General features: G+C 39.4%; 1 protein-coding gene across 3 annotated transcripts in view; it reads right to left on the minus strand.

Annotated features, from left to right (window-relative positions):
* The window catches only part of TSEN15 (tRNA splicing endonuclease subunit 15), a 60,813-nt gene that overhangs the window by 18,660 nt on the left and 19,471 nt on the right, over nucleotides 1-22,682 (minus strand). The window contains exons 4-5 of one of the 3 annotated variants that reach the window (XM_049634094.1): nucleotides 14,036-14,177; nucleotides 12,122-13,504 (exon numbers count right to left, since the gene is read on the minus strand). The exons of 1 other annotated variant lie outside the window; for it this stretch is intronic. In XM_049634094.1, coding sequence (XP_049490051.1) covers nucleotides 13,484-13,504; nucleotides 14,036-14,177 — 163 coding nt within the window. In that variant the 3' untranslated portion in view covers nucleotides 12,122-13,483. Of the gene's footprint in view, nucleotides 1-12,121; nucleotides 13,505-14,035; nucleotides 14,576-22,682 lie in introns of those variants that run through there. One more of the 3 variants, XM_049634095.1, reaches the window with a different exon arrangement.

Consider the following 22,682-nt stretch of genomic DNA (forward strand, 5'->3'; position numbering starts at 1 on the left):
CTGTAATTTCATAGTAATTTTACATAGAAGGTTCTAATAAGTTCTGTAATGATTCTACTTGAAGCTGGGTTTTGTTTTCTTTTTTTTCTGCTAAGCTCCAGATTTATCCATCCAGTTGTCTGTGAGATATCTCTACCTCTCGCCTGCACAATTATTTCAATCAAAACTTTTCCAAATCTACATTTGTAATCTTCCTTTGCTACCTTCCCAGGACAAAATATGTTGTGTCCTGTGTTTCCTTTTTATATCTTGTCAACCACTCAAACCTTGGAATCATTCTAGGCTTCTCTCTCTTCTGACCACCTACTTCCCTCCATCCAAGAAATCACTGAACCAATTACAAACCACCTCCTTGCTATCTATATCTTTTCTTCCCCATCTTCATTGTAACCAGCCTCATCCAAACTCTCACACAGAATATTCCAGTAGTCTCTTTTAAAAAATTTTTGTAATGTTTATTTATTTTTGAGACAGAGAGAGACAGAGCATGAGCGGAGAAGGGGTAGAAAGAGAGGGAGACACAGAATCCAAAGCAGGCTCCAGGCTCTGAGCTGTCAGCACAGAGCCCGACATGGGGCTCGAACTCACGAGCCGTGAGATCATGACCTGATCCGAGGTCGGATGCCCAACCTATTGAGCCAGGCGCCCCAGAATATTCTAATAGTCTCTTAGGCCAGTCATGCCTACTCTATCCCACCAAGTCCTAAACATAGGCAGTCAGAGTGATTTCTAAAACAGAAGGAAGTCTGATCATATTACTCTTCAGCTTAAGTCCTTTATTGGGCTCGCTATTTGCATGATGGATTCTGCCCAAAGTACTTTCTCAGTGACCGGTTTCTGGCCTAGCTCTCAAGACCTAAATTGTCCAATATGGTGACCATTAACCACATGTTGTTATTGAGCACTTGAAACAGTGCTAAACCAAATTGAGGGGGGGCTATAAATATAAAATATATATCAGATTTCAAAGGGTAGTAAGACAAAAAAGAATGTAAAATATCTTATTAATAACTTTTATATTGAGTACATGTAAAAGAATATTTTGCATATGCTGGGCTAGCAACATATTATTAAAATTAATTGTATCTGTTTCTTTTGATATCTTCCAATGTGGCTAGTAGAAAACTTAAAATTACATTGTGGTTCACATTATCTTCTAGATGTTTTCCTCACCATGTCTTTCTACCCTTCATCTTTTCCACCTGGTACTCTGCTAACATCAGGCATGCCAAATGACTAACAAAGCAGGCCACAGTATTCTATAATCTTATACAGTTCATTTTAAATGAAAATTAGAATGCCCTTGAACTATCACAGCCCATTCCACCTGTGGTGGTTTAAAAATATATGCACAGTCTCCTTTCAAAAGGTAGACTCTAATTTTTCTCCCCTGCATTTTGGACTGTACTTAGTGACATGCTTCTATGAATGAATAGAATAAAGCCAAAGTGTCACATGTGTTATAAAAGGCATTCTCTTTCCTCCATTCCCTCTCTCTCACATCATTCACCCTGAGTGCAGCCAGCTGCCACATCTCTTTCTAGAGAATCACACAGGCCTATGGAGAGTTCCACATGACGAGGTACTGAGGCATCCTGCCAAGCATCTTGGATCCCCTGGCCAGCCCTAGTCAAGCCTTCAGAGGATGACAGTTCCAGCCAATGTCTTCATGATAATTTCATGAGAGATCCTGAGCCAAAGCCACCCAGTTAAGCAGGTCCCAAATTTCTAAATCACAGAAACTGTAAGGTAATTAATGTTAGTTGTCTTCAGCAGATGAGTTTTGGAATAATTTGTTACACAGCAAGAAATAACTAATACACTACTCGCACCCCACATACCCTCCCCACTCCCACATTAGGAAAGGAAAATAAGAAAAGAAGTTGTTAAGAGCTCACACTTAGGTTTCACTTACTTAGATATCAAGATTTGGTTCAAAATCATCCCCTCTGTGAAGACTTTCCTAACAAACCCCAGCCAATTCTCATATGTCTATACTAATATTTTTAATTTAGAAAATATTGTGTACATTTTGAAATCAGAGTTTTAACTAAAGACATATGTTCTGTTTTTAATTTAAAAATAAAATTTTTTCAGGGGCCCCTGGGTGACTCAGTTGGTTAATCGTTCGACCTTGGCTCAGATCATGATCTCGCTGTTCCCGAATTCAAGCCTGGTGTCGGGCTCTGTGCTGACAGCTCAGAGCCTGGAGCCTGTTTCAGATTCTGTGTCTCCTTCTCTCTTTCCGCCGCTCATGATCTCTCTCTCTCTCTCAAAAATAAATAAACATTAAAAAACATTTTTTAAAAATAAAAAATAAAAATAAATAAATATATATATTTTTCCCTCGGCCGCCTGGGTGGCTCAGTCAGTTGAGTGACTGACTCTTGATTTTGGCTCTGGTCATGATCCCAGGGTCATGGGATCAATCCCTGGTCAGGCTCTGCACTGAGCACGGAGACTGCTTGGGATTCTCTTCTCTCTCTCTCTCTCTCTCTCTCTCTCCCTCTGCATCTCTGCCCTGCTCACGCTCTCTCTCTTTCTAAAAAAAAAAAAAAAAAAAAAATTATTTATTTTGAGAGAGAAAGAGAGAGTGGGGGGTAGGGGCAGAGAGAGAGAGTAAATAGAGAATCCTAAGCAGGCTCTAGTTGGCACCCGATGTGGGGCATGATCTCACAAACCATGAGATCATGACCTGAGCCAAAATCAAGAGTTGGACAACCAACTGAGCCACCCAAGCATCCCCAAAATAAATTTTTTTTCTGAATACCAAATACACATGGTAGAAATTTTGCAATAGTCTAAAAAGAAGAGAATTTAAATTACCTAAAATGTGATCTCACTGAGGAAAACACTTAATATTTTTAATATCCATTTTTGCATATATTTTTTACATAAATAGGGTTATTTTGCACATGCAGCTTTTCATCCTCTTTTTCTCATGCAGTGACCTCATTTCTCAGTTCCATGACCTCCTCACTTTAGTTACTGACTCCAGGGTCAAGCTGTAGCTTGAACACTTGCTACTGAAAGTGTGGTTCGTGGACCAGCTACACTGGCAACAACTGAGAGCTTATTAGAAATGCAAAATCCATCATGATCTCACTTCAGGACATTTGTACTTGCTCTCCTTTTGTCTATAAGGCTAATCTCCCAGTTACTCGCTGGGCTCATTCCTTCACTGCATTCTGGTCTCTGCTCCAATGCTGTCTGCAGAGAAAAGCCATTCCTGACTATCCCACCTGAGGTTGCATTCTGGTTCCACTCTGTTCCCTTACTCTGCTTTACTTTCTTCAAGTATTACCATCACTTGACGTTATTTTAGATGTATTCATTTTTTTATTTCCTGCCACAAATATTTTTGGAACCTCCACTATGTGTCAGGCACTGTCCTTCCTACAAGCTTTGGGAACACAGAAGGGAGCAAAATACACCCTACATCCTGCACTCTAATGTAAGCATGCTATATAGATATGTTGTTAGCTATTATTTCATGTTTCTTTACTTATTCATCCCTTCAGAAGAGGCCCAATCCTCACCATCAACAGAAGGCTCCATGCCAGGTCCCATGACTTAAACCCACCCTGAACAGTCCAGCTTCTCTTTAGAGGGAATTTTTCAATGTGCTTTTGTGCTGTGTTGAGCTAAGATTAACTTGGTTGTTTGAAACTCCATGAATTGTCCCGATACAATTTCCCTGCAGTGGAAATTTCCCTTACTTGTTGTAAGCCTCCAGCTACATAGCGAGTCTTATTCCTGTGCAATTTATCTAAGTTCAAAGGGGTTCCCAAAATGGGACCAAAAAATTTTATCATCATCATCATAATTGTCGTTGTCATCACCATCAGCAGCAGCAGCAGCTACAGCAGCAGCAGGGTTAGGCCTGATAAAAATTTCCAAAGACAGAGTTTATCTTTAGTGCCTTCTTACTTCATCTGGTACCTCCTTCTTACCCTCCTGCACATCTAGGTTCCATTTCTTGGAGGCCTGGCCCTCAACTGGTTATCATGTATTCCCTCCTAAGGTGGCAAGGTGCACCTCAGTGGGAAGGGCTTGGAGACCACAAAGCGGGGTGGGTGAGGAACACTAATAGCTTATTATGCACCAGGCTCCCCTTATCCCCACACAATCCTCTCAATGTGTGAGGAAAACACAACCTAGAAGGACATACTTTGTCCATCATTTTCCAGATGAGAAAACTGAGGCTCAAGGAGATTACGTAACCCTCCCACATCACCATCTCCCACTGGATGGTCTGAAGTCAGCTCTGCCTTCCAATCCTCCTGAGCCTCAAAAATTCAAAGGAGCACATTTCTGATGATGGATTATCTAAAGCCCAGAATGGAGGGCGTTTTTTAAAAAATGGGCAGAGGTGGGAGCAAGTGATGTAGGTATTGATGACACAGGGTCCATGCAGCCAGACTTCTCAATTACAGGTGCACCAAAATGCAGAGACAGACCGTATCTCAGGTAGTGCCTGCACTGATGGCTTCATCCGGCAGAAGTGCAATGGCAAGGCCCAAAGTGGAGGAATTATACTCATTTAAGCCTGAAGGATTAAGAGTACAACCTACAGTCCAGGAAAAGCACACCTACGTGATTATATTTACAGGAACCAGATTTTCTAATAGGGGATGAGAGAAGAGGTAACCAGTTTTTGCCCCTTTATAAAATCACAGGGGCGCCTGGGTGGCTTAGTCCGTTAAGCATCTGACTTCAGCTCAGGTCACGATCTCACAGTTTGTGGGTTTGAGCCCCGCATTGGGCTCTGTGCTGACAGCTCGGAGCCTGGAGCCTGCTTCAGATTCTGTGTCTTCCTCTCTCTCTGCCCCTCCCCTGCTCATGCCCTGTCTCTCTCTCTCAAAAATGAATGTTAAAAAAAAGCATTTAAAACTGCAGTATCCCCCTCTAAAATCATCAACAGAAGTATCATCACCATAATTTTATAGTTGAGTAGGAAATTACCATTTCTAAGAGGGATTTCTAAATTCAGCAGTGTTCGCATGTCTTCATTCCCCTCCAGAATGGTTAAATGAAAATGAACAGCTTTAGCATAGAACAGAATGTGTAATAAAATATTAAGTAAGCTTTTCAGGCAGATATATTTTGTTTAGAAATCCCCGTCTTGATCCCTAAAATTAACTAAGGCAAGGGATCAAAATATAACGGATCTCATAGCATAAGCATGTTTACAGGAGCATATAGCATGCGATGAGATCTCTGATGGCCCAAGGAACTTAGGGCTCCTCTTTCTACATGGGGTTCACAGGGCAGAGAGGCTTCCAATACATGTCCTGTCATTAGAATGGGCAGGAATAGGACTGGATGATGAGCAGTCCCTCTCTGAACATTTGAACATCATCAAACAAAACATTTATTGAGCTCCTACTCTGTGCCAAGTACTGCACTACTGACAGGTAGGATGTGGTTTGATGGGTAAAATAAGATGTACACTCGGAAAATTAAATAGTTCTTGTGAGTATAAATACGTGTGTTAATGATAATTAACACCTTCTGTTTGTGAATGTCACAGGATAATATTTTGATATATTAAATGATATGTTTTCCCTTCTCAGTAATTCTTGTTACCTGTGAACCTTTTCCCACACAGGATTTCTTGGCACACTGCCTCAGGGATGGGATTAGACTACAGAACAAAGGAGGCAAATTCTTGCCTTTTGAATTTCAAAACCTGAAATCTTGGTAAAAATATGTTTGGAAGAAAAATAGATCTGGAAATGGTTATAGTTTTTTTTCCTAATCCTAAGATAAGATAAAACTGGGGGGTGGGGGGTGGGGAATGGCAGGGAGAGTAAAAGCAGAAAAGGTAGACACTTGAATGGGTCACTAAGCAGAGGCTTATGTTTGTCTCCTCTGCCCTGACCTCATTGGACTGAGTTCCTGGTCTAGAGGAGACACAATAGATAGTCCAGGAAACTGGGCAACTCCCTCATTTTGTGAGGGCGATCTGTGGCCAGCACCCAGCCTCTCATTTCTGGCTGCTGCCTCCAGGCTCAGGGAAAGCCTCACAGACCCCAGGCCCTTAGGGTCACTTACCCCGCATTTTGGGGACACGGCAGAGACTGCCTGGCTGAGGACGTGTATCTAGATGAAGAGGACCCAAAACAGCCTGCAAGTTACCCCCATATGCCTATGGAGTTCAGGGACAGAACAAAATATTTTCCAAGTGCCCAAGAGGAATAGATGGGACAGACTCAGAACTGAAAGATCTTGTGGCCCGGGGCTGGGAGGACACAGTGGTAACTTGTGTGGGACACAGTCACTGTAGTGTGATGTGAGCAGCACAGCAGATGGCAGCATGGACTGATAAGAAACCCTGAGGACTGGTTATCTACCCCCCAACTTTCTCTCCCCATCCCATGCTAATGCACTCTGACAGCTCCCTAGATCTGTACAAATACATCAGGTTCATGATTCCTCCTGATAAATATCCATCCCAGAAAAGAAGCCCTCTTGGGTTCTCTCTCACAAACCCAGCCCCATCTACACATCCACGCTTAACCAGCTTCCTTCAGAAAAATTCTCACAGGGTTCAACTATACTCCTGATACGGTAGGCACATTTTTTTTTCATTCTTAAGAAATAAAGAGAAGACCAGGCAACATATCCTGTGTAACAGCCCATGAGACATCGCAAGAGAAGAGTAGGTCTACAGTGAACCTAGGTTCCTGATACCTAAAATATCTCCCTTCTTAGCTCAGATTCTAAATCTAGAACCTGAGCAGAATGGTGGGGAAAGTGTCTTCCAAGCTCTCCTCTCCTTGTCAGCCTTCTAAGTTGTCCCTTTTCCCACTTTTGTGATGCCTGGTGTCCAGTGCTTCTTGCAATGTCCCCATCTTCCCACTGTAACCTGAAACTCATTCACATTCAGGTCAAGGAACTTAGAACAGCATGAGGTTAACCCCTCCTCCTCCCCTGTTTCCACAGCCAATCAGTTGTTAAACCTACCTTGTCGCCATCTCTCCTCCCCTTTCCGTTACATGGAAATGCTGTTCTCTATCTCAGTCCAGGAACATGGCAGAATTGTACTTCCTCTCCTCCTTGAGGCTGATCTTGGCCAGCCATGTGACCCTTTGGCCAATGAAAGCTGGGCAGAGGTGACATGTTGCTTTTGGTGGAAGTGGTTAATTGCAGTATGTGAGACTACAACACTTTTTTCCGGCCGCTGGAACCGACAACATTTCAGATGGCAGAGGCTCTGCTGACCTGATTCTCAGAGTAAGGACTCCAAGTCTGTGTCCAATGGGTGTGTAATGTGACCAAGAAATAAACATTTTTTAACTAATTCACTGGTTATTACTGCATGTCATCAAGAGGGCATGACCACTGGTTGACCCAAGAGCTGGACCAGGTAATCAGAAGCTCCTCACCCTCTCCCCTATCCTTGGCATGAACACTCTGCCCACCAATCCCACCAGGGGAGCCATTTTCAAGGATGCAGGTTTGACAGAGCAATGTGTTGTTGAAACCATCCCAACGATACATGTGACTGAAGCCAGTTACGATTTTCGCAGAGTGGGAGAGGCGATCTACTTATCTTGCAGCCACCCAAGGTAAGCCTTGGATTTAAGATCCCTTGCTTATTAAAACTGCCATCTACCAATCTGGAGTGCTCTGCCTCTCTCTGTTCTCTCCCTGCCCAGTGTGTATGGGGGCCAGTTTTGCATTTCACCCCGGGAAATCCTTCGGCTGTGAACCAACAGCATCATAATCTAGCTCATCCTGACTCATACACTTGGGTTCCTGTTGAGCTTCAGGCTCTCATCACTTCTCACCTGAGCTCGAACACACACTACTCAAAGTGTGGTGTGCACACTTATGGTATCCATAAATATGGCGGGTTTGTAATGAAGTGAGTACAGATACTAAGAATAAACATTTAGAAATTCTTATAGCAATTTATCTGATTAATTTTATCTGTTCAATCTAATAATAAGATATTTGGGCTTACAGTCTCTCAAAATCTTAGCATTGTGCCTCACCCATGGGGTACTAGAAAAATGTCAAGTTGGATCAAAGCTTCATGATTAAGAAGTAGAATTACAATAGGCGTTCAAGCAACAGCAAGCAGATCTGGGGGATATTTAAGGTGCAAGACCCTTTCTCACGGAGTGTGAAACGATCATTTAAAAGTTCCTAGAGTCGGGGCACCTGGGTGGCTCAGTCGGTTAAGCGTCCGACTTTGGCTCAGGTCATGATCTCGCGGTGAGTTCGAGCCCCGCGTTGGGCTCTGTGCTGACGTCTCAGAGCCTGAAGACTGTTTCATATTCTGTGTCTCCCTCTCTCTCTGCCCCTCCCCCGTTCATGGTCTGTCTCTCTCTGTCTCAAAAATAAATAAACGTTAAAAAAAATTTTTTTTAGAGTTCCTAGAGTCTACTCTGTACCAACATAAAAGTTAGCTCCAACAAGCAGGGAACATTCCTGAGCTCTTTCTCACTTAACACTAAATACTGTTTTAAGTTTGCCTGCAAAACAGTGTGGGCATGAATGTATTTATTCTCTGGAATAAAACTTTGTAAATATATTGCCTCTGAATATGGTTTTCCAAATTATCCACAAATAGCTTGACATTTAACACTCTTGTTCAAGAGTACAAGAAGTTAATATAAGTGATCCCTAAATCTCTTCCCAACTCCCTCCAGGACTCACTAGAGTTTTCTCCCCCAGAGGTTTTTTTGACATTAATACATCTCTCTGCACCACACAAGAAACAGGCAGCATGGCATCCTGAAAAGAACAGTGAGCTGGGTGTTGGGACACCTGGTTCTTGCCCTCACTGCCCACTCACTTGCTACTACTACACGAAGCCATTGCTTAGCTACTGGGTGCACTAATTTCTCCACCTAGTAAATGAGGATACTAAGTTAATAACAAGAAGTACATAACATCAGCTCTGCTGGGAGAATCAAAATAAAGAGTACAGAAGTCTTTGGTCGTAAATAAAGTGCTACGCAATTGAAACTTAGCCTTTATATAGAATACTGCCTTGGAATGCTCTCAGATTATCTTGTACACATGGATTTTCTCCTCTCTGGCCAGACAGTAAGTCCTTAGAGGTGCACTGTGTAAGATCTCTTTGTATGCTAACTTTGGGACGTTCTGTCCTTTGGGACAAATAATATACATACAATGATTGTTTGAAAACTGTTCAATTTACCAAAAGTTGTTGAACCCCTTCACCATCAAGTCAACTGCATAAACTTCATACACTGCATGACAGATATTCCTCCCTTACTGACATCCTTTCAGAATTTTGGTTAAGGAGAGTTGTAATTGGCTATCTGAGTTCCTTGAGGGAACAGGTCATATGTCATTAACCTTTGTATCCCACATTTACCTTAGTGTTGCAGACACACAGAAGGAGCCCAGCTAATGTCTGAAGATAAATTAATAAATGCATGAAGTGACTTTAAGGAAATACTTCCTAATGTTACCTCCATTCAGTTACCCTGAAACCTAAAAAGCCAACTTTTGTTTGATTTTGGTTCAACTGGCTTTCAATTTCGCAGAATCCACCAAAACATGTTAAAAGTCCACCTGCCCAGTAAGTCACATGATTTTTCCATCCTCTGTCCTTAGCGAGCACAAGCAGTTCTTATTCAAAGATCATGAAAAGGATTAGGTTGCAAGAGTGAGAGTGGTAAGGAATGGAACAGCTATCAGTCTGAAAGAAAGGAAAATTGTACTAACTGTTCAGATACAACACCATTCTGCACAGTAAACAGAGTGCGGTGGAGGAATAAAGGGCTTCTATATAGAGGAGCTATAAGCTCTGGCAAGACCCACTGTGCTGCACTAGTAAAAAGCTTCCTGCTGGGGCTGCAATGGAAAACGTGACCTCACAGAGGAGTTCAGAACAGAAATGCTCAGAAAAAGATGACACACCAGAAGTTTTTGGTTAAGTCATTTGGTTCCAGGCATATAAAAGTTTCAGTTAAAAAATAATGCAGGTCACATGCACTTGGTAAGAGATTGCTATTCTCATCAGAGCTTCGAATTCCAAAGTGCCTCTGCCCTCATGTTCTTCACCTTTAGGAACACATTCATCTAGAGAGGCCCACGCCCTGGAAAGCAAAATAGGTTAGTCTGGAGTCACTGGATCTAGATTCGCCAATGTTCCCCTGCTCTATCCCAGCACAGAGGGCTCACTGACTAGGGTCTCCAAAGAACAAAGGCCAAGACAGCACTGGAGAGAAGTCAGCAATGCCCTTTCCCCGTTCCTGCTCCCACATAGAGAGGACCCTCTTATAGGGAAAGTCTGTGTTTATTAGGGCAGCAATTTATGTCTTTTACCAACATTATTAGCCAGTTCAGTGAGTGTTTCAGAGCTGGGGTCTCTTGCTATGTGATGGGATCCTGAAGTTTACTTAATAAATTAGGCTTTTGCAAGGAAAAAATGAAATGTGTCACTTCATCTGGTTATGAATAAAACCATAGTCTAGGAAAAACACCCACCTCCCCACCCTTGCCCCAAACAAGCTTTTATTTTTCAATATAGAGCTACATTTTGCACAAAGCATGAATCAAGTCACATATTTAATGTCAGTAGAGTATAATTTTACAGGCAGGCCAGAAAGGAAAAGGGGGGATGTAAGCACGTAAAACTTATTTATATTTTTATTTATGTCTACGCCCCACAGATTGAAAAGAAATTTTCAAGAGCACTACTTCTGAAGCTAACCTACTCCCAGCGCCTGAAAATTTGGTGCTTATTGAGCACTGCCCTCTGGTGTCCAAATGGATCCCTTTAGTTTGCCTCGAGGCAAAAAAGTAAGCCTCTCTATAATTAAACTAGTCTACAATCTGCATTCATTCTTTCACTAAATATTTACAGAGAGCCTAGTACGTGCAAGTTTGTGGAAGGAGATGAGATACACAGACGTAAAAGAAAAAAAGACACGGTTCCTTGCTGTGTTCTTACGGAGCCCACAATCTAACAAGAGAAAGCGGCTGCAATCACACAGTTAATTTGATCATACAGAAGAAAACCCTTCACCTAGTTTCTCAGTCAAATGAGACCGACACATCTGGGTTGTCTCCCTTTCCAAACTGTTCTCAACCATTATTCATGTTAGCAGGTATCTGGCAGGCTTTGGATAGAATAGTCTTTGAAGTACAACGTTTGTACCCCTTTGGTGAAGGGGACGTTCTGAAATAGAGAAGCCATCCTCTATTATAATGATCAAGGCCTAGTTTGAAAGGTTTCTGTGGGAATGCTCCTTTGAGTTAACCCCAGAAGATACTTCTGGTCTTGTGGACACCTAAGAGCTCACTGGTTACCAGATCTGACATACAAATCTAACATTCATTAAGCCTCACATTTCTTTCTGAAAATGCAGACTGTTTTTGCAGCACTGTGATGAGAAGGCTCAAAAGGAATCAAGTGGTAGAGACCCTAAGAATAGATCATAAACTGTCTTAGGATCCTTAGATCTACAAATTGCCAACTGGAGCCACAGAAACACACATTGTTTTGAACGGGTGCATTTTCAGACCTTCCGGGAAAGCAGAGGGAGTCTGAAGGAGTTGTCAAGACTTTCCATCAAGAATAAAAGTGAAATTCAAATACCATCAAAGGAAAGTAGTCAGGAATGACTACAGACCAAGAATGATGCTTTACACTATTTTATAACGTTCCTCCTTTTTGCCACTTTTGCATTCTTGCTCCTGTTGTCTTTTAGAGTAGTTAGCTGTGACTTGCTTCTCACCATCAGAACATGCCCAACGTGACAGGATTTATTGTAATATTACACTGATTACATGGTAAAATTATGAGATCCATCTTGCTGAGACTTTCTCCCTTGCTGGCTTTGAGGAAAACAACCAGCTGTGCTGGCAAGGCCCATGTGGCAAAGAGCTGAGGGTGGCCTCTTGCCAGCAGCCCACTAGGGACTGAGACCATCAGTCCAACAGCCCACAGGGAATCAAAAGCTGCTAACAACCACACGAGGAAGGCAAGGAAGCCTTGCCCAGTCAAGCCTCAGATGAGACTGGCCTGAATGCAGCCTCACAAAGAACCCAACTTTGAGATATTAAATGTGTGTTATTTTAAGTTGCTAAGTTTGTGGTACTATTATTATGCAATGATAGATGACTAATATTGATCTCAAGATATTTTATTTTAAAACATTGTTATTATAAAAGTGATACAAGAAAAACAGAAGACAAAGTCATCCATTTATTGCTCTGTCACCCTACTGTAAGTGCAGTTAGTAATTTGTCACCCTTTCTTTATATGCTTGGTGTGTTATTTACATCCATGGTCCTACCCATTCATACACTTCAATATCTTGTTTCATTAATTATATATTTTCTCATGTTTTTCATTATATTCATTACTAATGTTTAATGAGTACATAACGTACCATTCATTGGGTACATTGGCTATCTGTATCTGTTTAATGACTATTTCCCTATACCAGAGGTTGGCAAACTATGGCTCTACATTTGTAAATAAAGTTTTATTGGAACACAGCCATGCCCATTTACTTACATACTGTCTATGGTTATTTTCGTACTACAAAGAGCACATTTGAGAAGTTTTAAGAGAGACTATATGGTTTGCAAAGCCTAAAATATTTCCCTTCTGGCCATTTACAGTAAAAGTTTGCTGACCGCTGCCTTAAACTTTTAAGTGGTTTACAATTTGGGTTATTACAACTAATACCGCTTAGAATATCTTTGTGCATATAATTTTGTATACTCTAGGCAACATAATTGGGAGGTATTAAACAAAAGTGGAATAACTGGGTCTACTTAACAAAGATGTTTCTAGGGCTGGCACTGTCCCTCACCATCTCTCTAACATTCTAGCCAGGATACAATAATGGCAGTGGTAATAAGAATGGAAAGCAAGGCCCCGTACTTTCATAGGTGGCACTTCTCTGGTCCCTATTAATCCACATGTACATGTACTTTTACGGTTGGAATGAGCATATTTTTACTTTTGGTATAAAGTCAACAGTAATTGCCACATAAAAACCAACTGGAAGAAAACTTGGGGATTTAAAAGTAAACTGAGCAAACTCTCCAGATGTCAAGGTGTCCATGAAATGCCATTCCAGGCTAGCTGTAGTGGCCAAAAGGCACTAAGTGCATTGAATAAGAAAAAGGTGACAGTCTCAACAATGTGTAAGCAGTGGCGGCAATGAACAGTGAGGCAGCTATGAGTGGGGGAGACAGAAGAAACACATGTGTTCTACCCCTCTGAACACATCCTAAGCATAAATTTGTATATAACTATAATTAAACTGTCTCCAGATAAGAAAGTTCTAGAGCAACTATCCTATACCTAGGAACAACAACAAAAAATTCTTCTATCTGGGAAAGTTTTATTCCTCAAAAAGAAAAACTTATGGAATGGGACCAACTAAGTCAACCCTAACTATCTCTGAGATAAAGGATGAATCAGGTTGACGGATCTCAAATCCAATCCCAAAGTAAGCATCAGGAAGAAAAGGGGTCATTTTCTAAGGAAAAAATTCTGCAAAAAAAAAAAAAAAAAAAAAAAAAAAAAGATCAGGATGGACCTTTTCCCCAGTATGGAAGGTAATTTAAAAGCAAAATCAGATAGATATTTAATGTAATTATCCCAATTACACCAACAAAATATATAAAGAAACCATATACAACATATTTACTTTATTAAAATATTCCTATCAAAATGCCAACCCATTTAACATTTTCTAAAGATGTATTCTTTTGGCTGAAACTTTTATAAGCCTTTATATTCCACGTTAGTTAATTATCAAATAATATCGTGACTTTATAAAGTACTCTAGGAAATGATGAAATTCTCCAAAGAATAAGTAAATCTAATTATTTTTGTGAAACCTAGGAACATATTACTTTAAACAAAACAGCCAGTTTTCTGAGGTGTGAAAATCAGGTCATTTTTTCCTTGAATTTTCATATTGCAAAGGAAGTTGAATAGCTTGATTCACACTTCAAAACATGTCATGATTTTCTTTTTTTTTTTTTTCCACTGTTTACTGATAGTTGCCTCAAAACTGACCTGAGGGTCTGGCAGCATAAATCCATCAGTAAGTTTATAATAGACTATTGTGGAATCGGACTCCACTATGGCCAAAGTAAAAGACATTGGCAAATCTGGATCACCTTGCAATTTTCGAGATGCCTTCAAGATCTCCCTTATCCTGAAAATAAAGCCACAATACATTTAGGATTCATAGTCACTCAATTAATAATAAGATCAAACACTGTAAAATCTTGGGGAAGAGGGAGTCAATAACATTGTATCCACAGTGCTGACTCAGGAAATGTCTGAAAGCTCAAATATAAACATCTAAAGTTGCCATCTCATACAGAAAATCCTGCAACTAAGAGCCATTTACTGAAAGCCATCTTTCAGTCCCTTTTGTATTTACCCGTCTCTCCTGATCATCGTACATGAGAGAATTACTGCATTCTGGAACCTACAGAATAGGGTACTAACAGTGTTCAGTGAGTCTACATTGTCTAGGGATCCTGGGCATTCATTGTCCAATTTTCCAACTTGGTATCGTATGGCAGAACAATGTGGTATTCAGGTTTGCTTTTTAAAAAAAAAAAAAAAAAAGGTTATAATAAACATTTCCAAGTTTCTACATGGTATTAATCATTTCTACCTTTAAATGGCTATGTAGTATCTATGGACTCAAAATTTACCCAATCATTCCCCTATTTCTGTAAAGTTCTTTGAGGCCTTTTAGGGGGAGGAGGGTACTAACAAAGATGTGGTTATGAGGTTAGTTGTTTCTGTTGGGTCTTTCCAAGGATTGGAATTATTATATATGAATATAAATATTTTTATGGTTCTCAATATGTATTCTGATACTTAACAGAAGCTAAGAGAAAAATATAGAGAGGAATAAAACTTTTTTCTTATAAGGTTATATATCAAGCATCAATTTTATAAAGGATTTCAGTTTGCCTGCTATGGAAAATAATGTACCAAATCGAATATCTAAGTCTTCAAAGTGCTATTAGCTTTTGTTTACCACAAACTAAAAATCCTTATTACCTACTCAATAAAGCCTATGTTCAATAATTCAGTAACATGTATCCTCCAGAGGAGCTTTCTTAAAAAGGCAAATAAAAAATGATCAGTTGTTTTTTTCATTAAGCTAACCAATTCTCCAGAAATTGGAAAAAGATTTACTGGCATATTAACATGCTACAAGTGAATACATAAATAACTCAATACTCTTGTGTTCTTTAGCAAAAGTGTAATTTATCCCCTTAAGTTCTACTTCCCATCCCTAAGTAAAAATTCTTATGGTCACTCTTCACTCATCTTATTAGCTATTAAATGTATAAACAATCTAAAAAGAAAAGTCTCTGCTTTGAAGCATTCTTACTACAATAATTATAATTTAAAAAAAAAACATTATAGAGACTGGAGAATTTAGTGATTTAAAAACAGCAATAAACTTTTAGAAAGCTGGAACTAAATTATTCTTGCTAAAATATCACTTAATCACTTTATGTCACCCAGTGATAAGTGGTTTGTGAAAACAGTTGCTAAAGGCTGCTTACCTACTACCTCTCATTTAAGTGTTCACAGGCATGTAATAATATAAGGAGGGAGGGGCGCCTGGGTGGCGCAGTCGGTTAAGCGTCCGACTTCAGCCAGGTCACGATCTCGCGGTCCGTGAGTTCGAGCCCCGCGTCAGGCTCTGGGCTGATGGCTCGGAGCCTGGAGCCTGTTTCCGATTCTGTGTCTCCCTCTCTCTCTGCCCCTCCCCCGTTCATGCTCAGTCTCTCTCTATCCCAAAAATAAATTAAAAAAAAAATATATATATATATATAAGGAGGGAATGTGTTTCTAACTTTTTTTCCTCAGAGTCAAGCCATTTCTAAAACGACCTTGAGTGAGTCAAGTCAACAATATGGTAATACTTCAGTTGTTAAGCATAACTGTCAGGCAACATTTATTGGATATATAAAATCTGTCTACCTGGCAAAATCTTAATTCCTTTTCAGGAATTAGCAAAACATCATCTTTTAAGTCTTCCCTGTCACCTTTCCCCAACATCTAGGCAAAGTCATGAATCTTAGCCTACAGACGCACCTTGTGCAAACCTATACTACTGTAATTGCTACCTTGTATTTATACCTCTCAGTGTCTGTTTTCCATTGGACTGTACCCATTTTCAGTGCTGAAGATAAACACATTAGCCCAATGCCCAATATTGTAGTAGAATATCTGGGCAGAATGAATGAATGAAGAAGCTTTGAACAAAGATTTCATATGGCTAAATGTATTTCTGACAAATACTTTTCTAAAGTTTACTATGCAATTCTATTGTACTAAATAAAAGTTTACCTGGTCTTGAAAGATCACGATCATTTTTGGTACTTACTACTGTAGATACCATGGTAGATGGTGTATCAAAGAACTCCCTAGAATTTCTTGAAAGTATCTGCTATTTGCTTGCTTTTTATTCATCAAAACATTCTAATTATTTTATCACTTGTCTCCACACCAGAACTTGGCCAACTATAGTCATCTGTTTCTTCATGGCCAATGAGCTAGGAATGACCTCTGTCTTTAAATGGTACATTTTAAATGGTCATATAAGTATCTACACAATAGCCACGATTTTGCTACTTTGTCCACCAAAGCCTAAATATTTCCTACTTGGCCCTTTCAGAAAAGATTTGCTGACCCCTACTGTATACTATGAAAAAGGTTAAAAATACGAATTGTAGGAAATGACCATCAGGGCAGTGTACTTTTTTTCAAAACTATTTATTCAAAAGGAAGAGAAGAAGGAGGTTCTACTTCTTTTTTTTTTTTTTAATTTTTTAACGTTTTATTTATTTTTGAGACAGAGAGAGACAGAGCATGAACGGGGGAGGGGCAGAGAGAGAGGGAGACACAGAATCTGAAACAGGCTCCAGGCTCTGAGCTCTGAGCTGTCAGCACAGAGCCCGACGCGGGGCTCGAACTCATGGACCGCGAGATCATGACCTGAGCCGAAGTCGGCCGCTTAACCAACTGAGCCACCCAGGCGCCCCAAGGAGGTTCTACTTCTAACTAGAATGTAGAAGACCTCAAAAACAGCCATTCCTACCATAACAAAGAAAAAACACCTGAATTTTTTTAAAATATCAAATTTTTCTTTAAAGGCATAAAAGAAATGTGAACACAGAGTTTAGAGGAAATACACTTTAATGAGAACTGAGTCCTTCTCAGGTAAGTAGAGAACATGAGATAAGCCACTTCCATCCCTGAGGGCAATTGCGAAATGTGGGCACAGTGGCTAGACAAGGAAGCCAGTCACAGGCGAGCAACTTCACTTTGACAAGAGAAGCCATCAATACCTGTAAGAGCCACACATGACCTAGCATGGTGGATTGAAGTCTGCAGGGACACCAGTCCCTCCAGTTCACCAACTCTCCTTTATAGGACTAATGCTGCATTTAGGGGACAGCATGAGAAGTTAGGGAAGGACTGGAAAATAGCAAGCAAGCTCTAATCACAAAGGCCTCAGGAAGAGAGAGGTCTGATTCCATTCTCAAGACATCGGAAACTAGAAGAGAATGGAGATAACTAAAGTTGTAACTCAGCCATGACTAATCCTGACTTCCGACTACATTGACTAAATCAGGCCCTGACTCCACTTGCCAGAGAGAGGAAAGGATGAGCTCCTTGGGGGCATGGAGTAGACAACATGGGTCTCTTATTTATACACAATGTCCAGACACAGTGAACAATTCTAAGCTATGTGAAGAAGCAAGAAAATGTATCTAATAGGGGTGCCTGGGCGGCTCAGTCCGTTAAGTGTCCGACTTCAGCTCAGGCCATGATCTCATGATTTGTGAGTTTGAGCTCCACATCGGGCTCTGTGCTGACGGCTCAGAGCCTGGAGCCTGCTTCTGATTCTGTGTCCCTCTCTTTGCCCCTCCCATGCTTGCACTCTGTCTCTCTCTCTCTCTCCCAAAAATAAATATACATTAAAAAATTTTTTTAATTAAAAAAAAAACAATGTATCTAATAATCAAGAGCAAAAAGTCAATATAAGAAGACCTTCAGAAAACTAAGGTTGTTGAAAAACTCAGATGTTGGTTGGAATGAATAGCTAAAGGCTCTTAAAATAACCATTATAAAAACGTTACACTATTGAGGGAAAAACACCGACAAAATGGGTAAGATAAAAAAATTTAAGTAGAAAAATGAAAATTCTGAAGAAAATAGACATTCTAAAATTAAAATATATATGTTTTTTCAAAGTATCAACTAGGCTTAGTGGTAGACTACATACGGCTAACTAAAGGATTTAGTAAAGCTGAAAACAGGTCACAAGAAACTGAAAGTACAAAGAGAAATAAGAATTAAAAAAATACATGAGAGGACTTTGGTACAGTATCAGTCTAACATATGTGTAAATAGAGTTACAGAAGGAAAGAGAATGGCATATGCCTTAATCCGTTCAAGCTGCTATAACAAAGTATCAACATTAGGTAGCTTATAAACAACAGAAATTTATTTCTCATAGTTCTGGAGGCTAGAAAGCCCAAGATCAAGGTACCAGCATGGTCTTGTCCTGGAACAAGGGGCAAGGGATCTTCACCAATTTTGGAAACGTTTCAGCTACTTCTTCCATACTGCTAGATTCTAAATGTGTCCCCCAAATTTCCTATGCTGAAATCCTAACCCCAATGATGATGATATTAGGAGGTGGGACCTTTGGGATGCCAAGTCATGAGGGTAGAGCCCTCATAAAGGAATTAGTGCCTTGTAAAAGAGACCCCACGAAGATCCCTTGCCCCTCACCATGTGAGGACACAGTGAGAAGATGCTGGCTTTGAAACAGGAAGAGGACCTCCACCAGAACAAGACCATGCGGGTACCTTGAAACAACACAAGAAACAACAGGTATTGGCAAGGATGTGGAGAAAAAAGAACACTCTTGCACTGTTGTTGGGAATGCTAACTGGCGCAGCCACTGAAGAATATAGTATGGAGGATCTTCAAAGAGTTAAAAATAGAACTATCTTATGAACCAGCAATCATACAACTGGGTGTTTACCCAAAGAATACAAAGACACTAACTTAAAAGGATACATGCACCACTATGTTTATCATAGCATTATTTATAATAGCCAAGATATGAAGCAGCTGACGTGTCCACTGATGAATAGATGATTTGGTGTATATATATATATATATACATATATATATATATATGTATATATATATATATACACACACAGTGAAATAATATTCAGCCATAAAAAAGAATGAAATCTTGCCATTTGCAATACATGGATGGAGCTAGAGAGTATAATAAGTCAGAGAAGGCAAATACCATATGATACCACTCATTTGGGGAATTTAAGAAACAAAACAAACAAGCAAAGGAAAAAAGAAAGAGAGAGAGAAAAAAAACCAACCAAGAAACAGACTCTTAACTATAGAGAACAAACTGGTGGTTACGAGAGGGAAGGAGAGTAGGGGGATGGGTTAAATAGGTGGCGGGGAGTAAGGAGTGCACTTGTGATGAGCACTGGGAGATATATGGAAGTGTTAAATCACTATATTTATACCTGAAACTAATATATGTTAACTAACTGGAATTAAAATACAAACCAAAAAAATTAATTTTCTTTAAATATCCCTAATTGGCAGAGTATGACAAGGATGGGACACAGATGGAAGGGGGAAAAAAAACAACCTAATAAGGCAATTTTTACATAGTTTCCATTTCTTAAGATATGGTATCGTTTGAATCAGAAACATATACGTGTGTGCATGGACATGTGCACGTGCATGTATGCGTGTGGCTTTTTCCTAAGGCAAACTGTTTGCGAATTCTAGCCCATATACTAAACTTTAGGATAGAAATTTCCATCTCATTCATATTTGTTTCCAGAGTTCTTTAATATAAACAGCAAAACATTTTCAAATTTACTCAAAACACCTATGTGGGAAACCTAACATGTGAAAATTAGCTCAGAGTTGTAAAAGGGGTTTTGTCTTCAGAGTTGAGGGAAATCACTGTCAAAAATGAAATGGAAGTTCCCATCTCAGAGCTCTGTTTATCCTACTTGTTTGTGTGTTGGGGGAAAACTACCAGTGAGTTTTCTCAGTAGTAACAGAATAAAACTAAAAGCATTGAAGGGAAGTCTTACAAAGATTCTTGTTCAGGATCTCTTCTGGTCTGTTTTTAGCAAATGTTTAAAGCAACGCCATCAAAGCAACGCTATCATTTTTCCCTACTGGAGATCTTTATTGTTTGTCTCCTTTATGGGACCCTGATAAACTCCTAAAAATGTTACTTTGTCTTTAAGTCAACAGACTGCATTCTCTCAATGTAACAGCAACAATATAACAAAAGGTTCCAAAGTTCTACTTTAAAAATCACACACAGTTGTAAAGATGCTGAGAACAATGAAGCCGCACTAAAATACTATAATCTCACTTGACTTCTAACAAGTTTACAGCCTGAAATCTTAACTCAGAAAGCTCAGAACAAAGTTTCCTAGATGTGAAAATTTTTAAAGCTCAGTTCTTTGGAAATATATTGGGGAGATGTGTCATCACACAAATCTAAAATAATTTAGATAAGAAAATTATTTATAGTTCTTATTTCATAGAAATCCACATATGAAAAACATAACCTATGCATTCATAATAAGAAGTTCCCGGTCTCAAGTTCACTGTATTTCAAAGGAAAAACCTAAAGAAAGAAATAAGCAATAATCACAGTTGTTGATCAGCAGTAACAGAAGCTGAGGTTTATGACAGGTTTTCCTTCTCGTAACTTCAGAGAAGAGCTAAACATACTGGACACAGAGTAATTCTGCAGTTTCATAAAAGCTCACTTGAAAAAGTCTGAGGCAAACACATAGGTAACGTTATCTGGCTACTGCCCTTCCTCCAAGGTATGTAAATGCCTTCTGTAAATCTTAGCATTCATTTTTCTGTGACGATTCCCTAACAGAGACTGAGTGATCTCTGAAGATCTGTACGCAGGACAAACAAGTTGAAAACGTTTTTTTAGCTCAAATGTTGTAAAATAGAATGTATAACAGGTTAAAATTATTATTAATTTCAATCCACAGAAAGTAGTGTGTCCTGTCCTCTTCAAGGTGGCCAAACTGGTACATACTGTAACTGTATCAAGCCATACTCCTTGATCTGCCTCGTTACTGGATCAACACATCATAATGCAACTCTGAAACACAATACAAAATTAAATTGGTGCCCAAGGGTACCAAAGAAGCCTTATTCATTCACAGGCTCGACCTTGATGAAAAGTTTCAAGGATAACAGACCACTTCCTTGGGAATGATGCCAATGTCTTCTTAGTTTAAAAAAAAAAAAAAATCAAGGCAGTTTAAGTCCCAAGGTTGGATTATTGAATAACTAAGTTCCTGTGTGGCCATTCACCCCAGTGGGAAGCCATTCTGCTAAAATAAACTTCAAGCTCTTTTTTTTGTTTTTTTTGAGGCTAAGAGAAAAAATGTTGTGTCAGTTGAAAGACACTGCTGGAATTGGGGGTTTCCAGCAACAGATTTCCAGCAGAGGCAGTATGAGGACACACATTTTGATATGCGGGAAACCAAATGACAGAAATTGTTTTATCAGTTATTAGACTTCAGGCCTCAAATAAAATAATGGTCATTAAATGCATTTGTAATAAAGTATATACTTTTGGAGAGAAGAAATATTTTTTGATTACAGGGAAATAATGGAGTATCCTTCAATGATGTATGTAGCACTTTAGGATTAAATCTTATAACTAAGAACATCTTTTCAAACATCCTAAAAAAGGAACTCAAATATTTTTAGTAACCTTTTACTCCACCATTAATGTAAGTCCTTTCCTCAAGACACTAAGGAAAAAGAAGGGTTGAAAGGTGGTTGGTGCGCAATGAGGATATAAATGAAAAAGAATTTAACTAAGAAGTAAGGAAGCTATTCATAGCACTGGCAGAGTGCCTCTTCAGACCTGTGAGTGTTCTCTATTTGCAGATGCATATTATAGTTACAGTATAAAGTGTGGGAAACAGTGATAAACCTTGCAAGTGGATGGATTTTTCAGACATTCTAATTTTCTTTGGAAACTCTTGGAAGGTTGCTTGTAGCGTATCTTTATGTTCTTTATAATGTTACTTAGCAAGTCTCTGCTGCAGGAGCTGAGTAGTCTGAGAGTTCATTCATTCATTCATTCATTCACGCATTCAACAAATAATTAAGACCAAGTACTACCTAGACACTGGGGCAACAGCAATAAAAAGAGCAAAGTTCCTGCTTTCATGGATGTTATTTTCTAGTGGAGGAAGGAAGATAGGAAACAATCAAAGACTACCAAATATGTAATATATTGAGTAGCAACAAATGTGGTAAGTGTTCTAAAGGAGGACTACTTTATCGGCTGCAATTGTAGAGCGGGTGATAGTAGATTCCACCAGAGTAATGACAGTGTAGCACAAGAATGGGCAGAAATGACAGATTTGGAATATACTTTTAAGACAGAACTGCCAGAATTTGTTGACGTGTTAATTTGGGGTATGACAATTAGGTGGACTAAAACTAGTAAGAGATTATAGCAAGGTTACAGGATACAAAGTTAATATAGAAAAGTCAAGTGAGTGCTTTCTTATATACCAGAAATGAACAACTATAATCTGAAATAAAAAAGACAACA

The sequence above is a fragment of the Panthera uncia genome, chromosome F1 (genome assembly GCF_023721935.1).
Source record: "Panthera uncia isolate 11264 chromosome F1, Puncia_PCG_1.0, whole genome shotgun sequence".
NCBI lineage: Eukaryota > Metazoa > Chordata > Mammalia > Carnivora > Felidae > Panthera > Panthera uncia.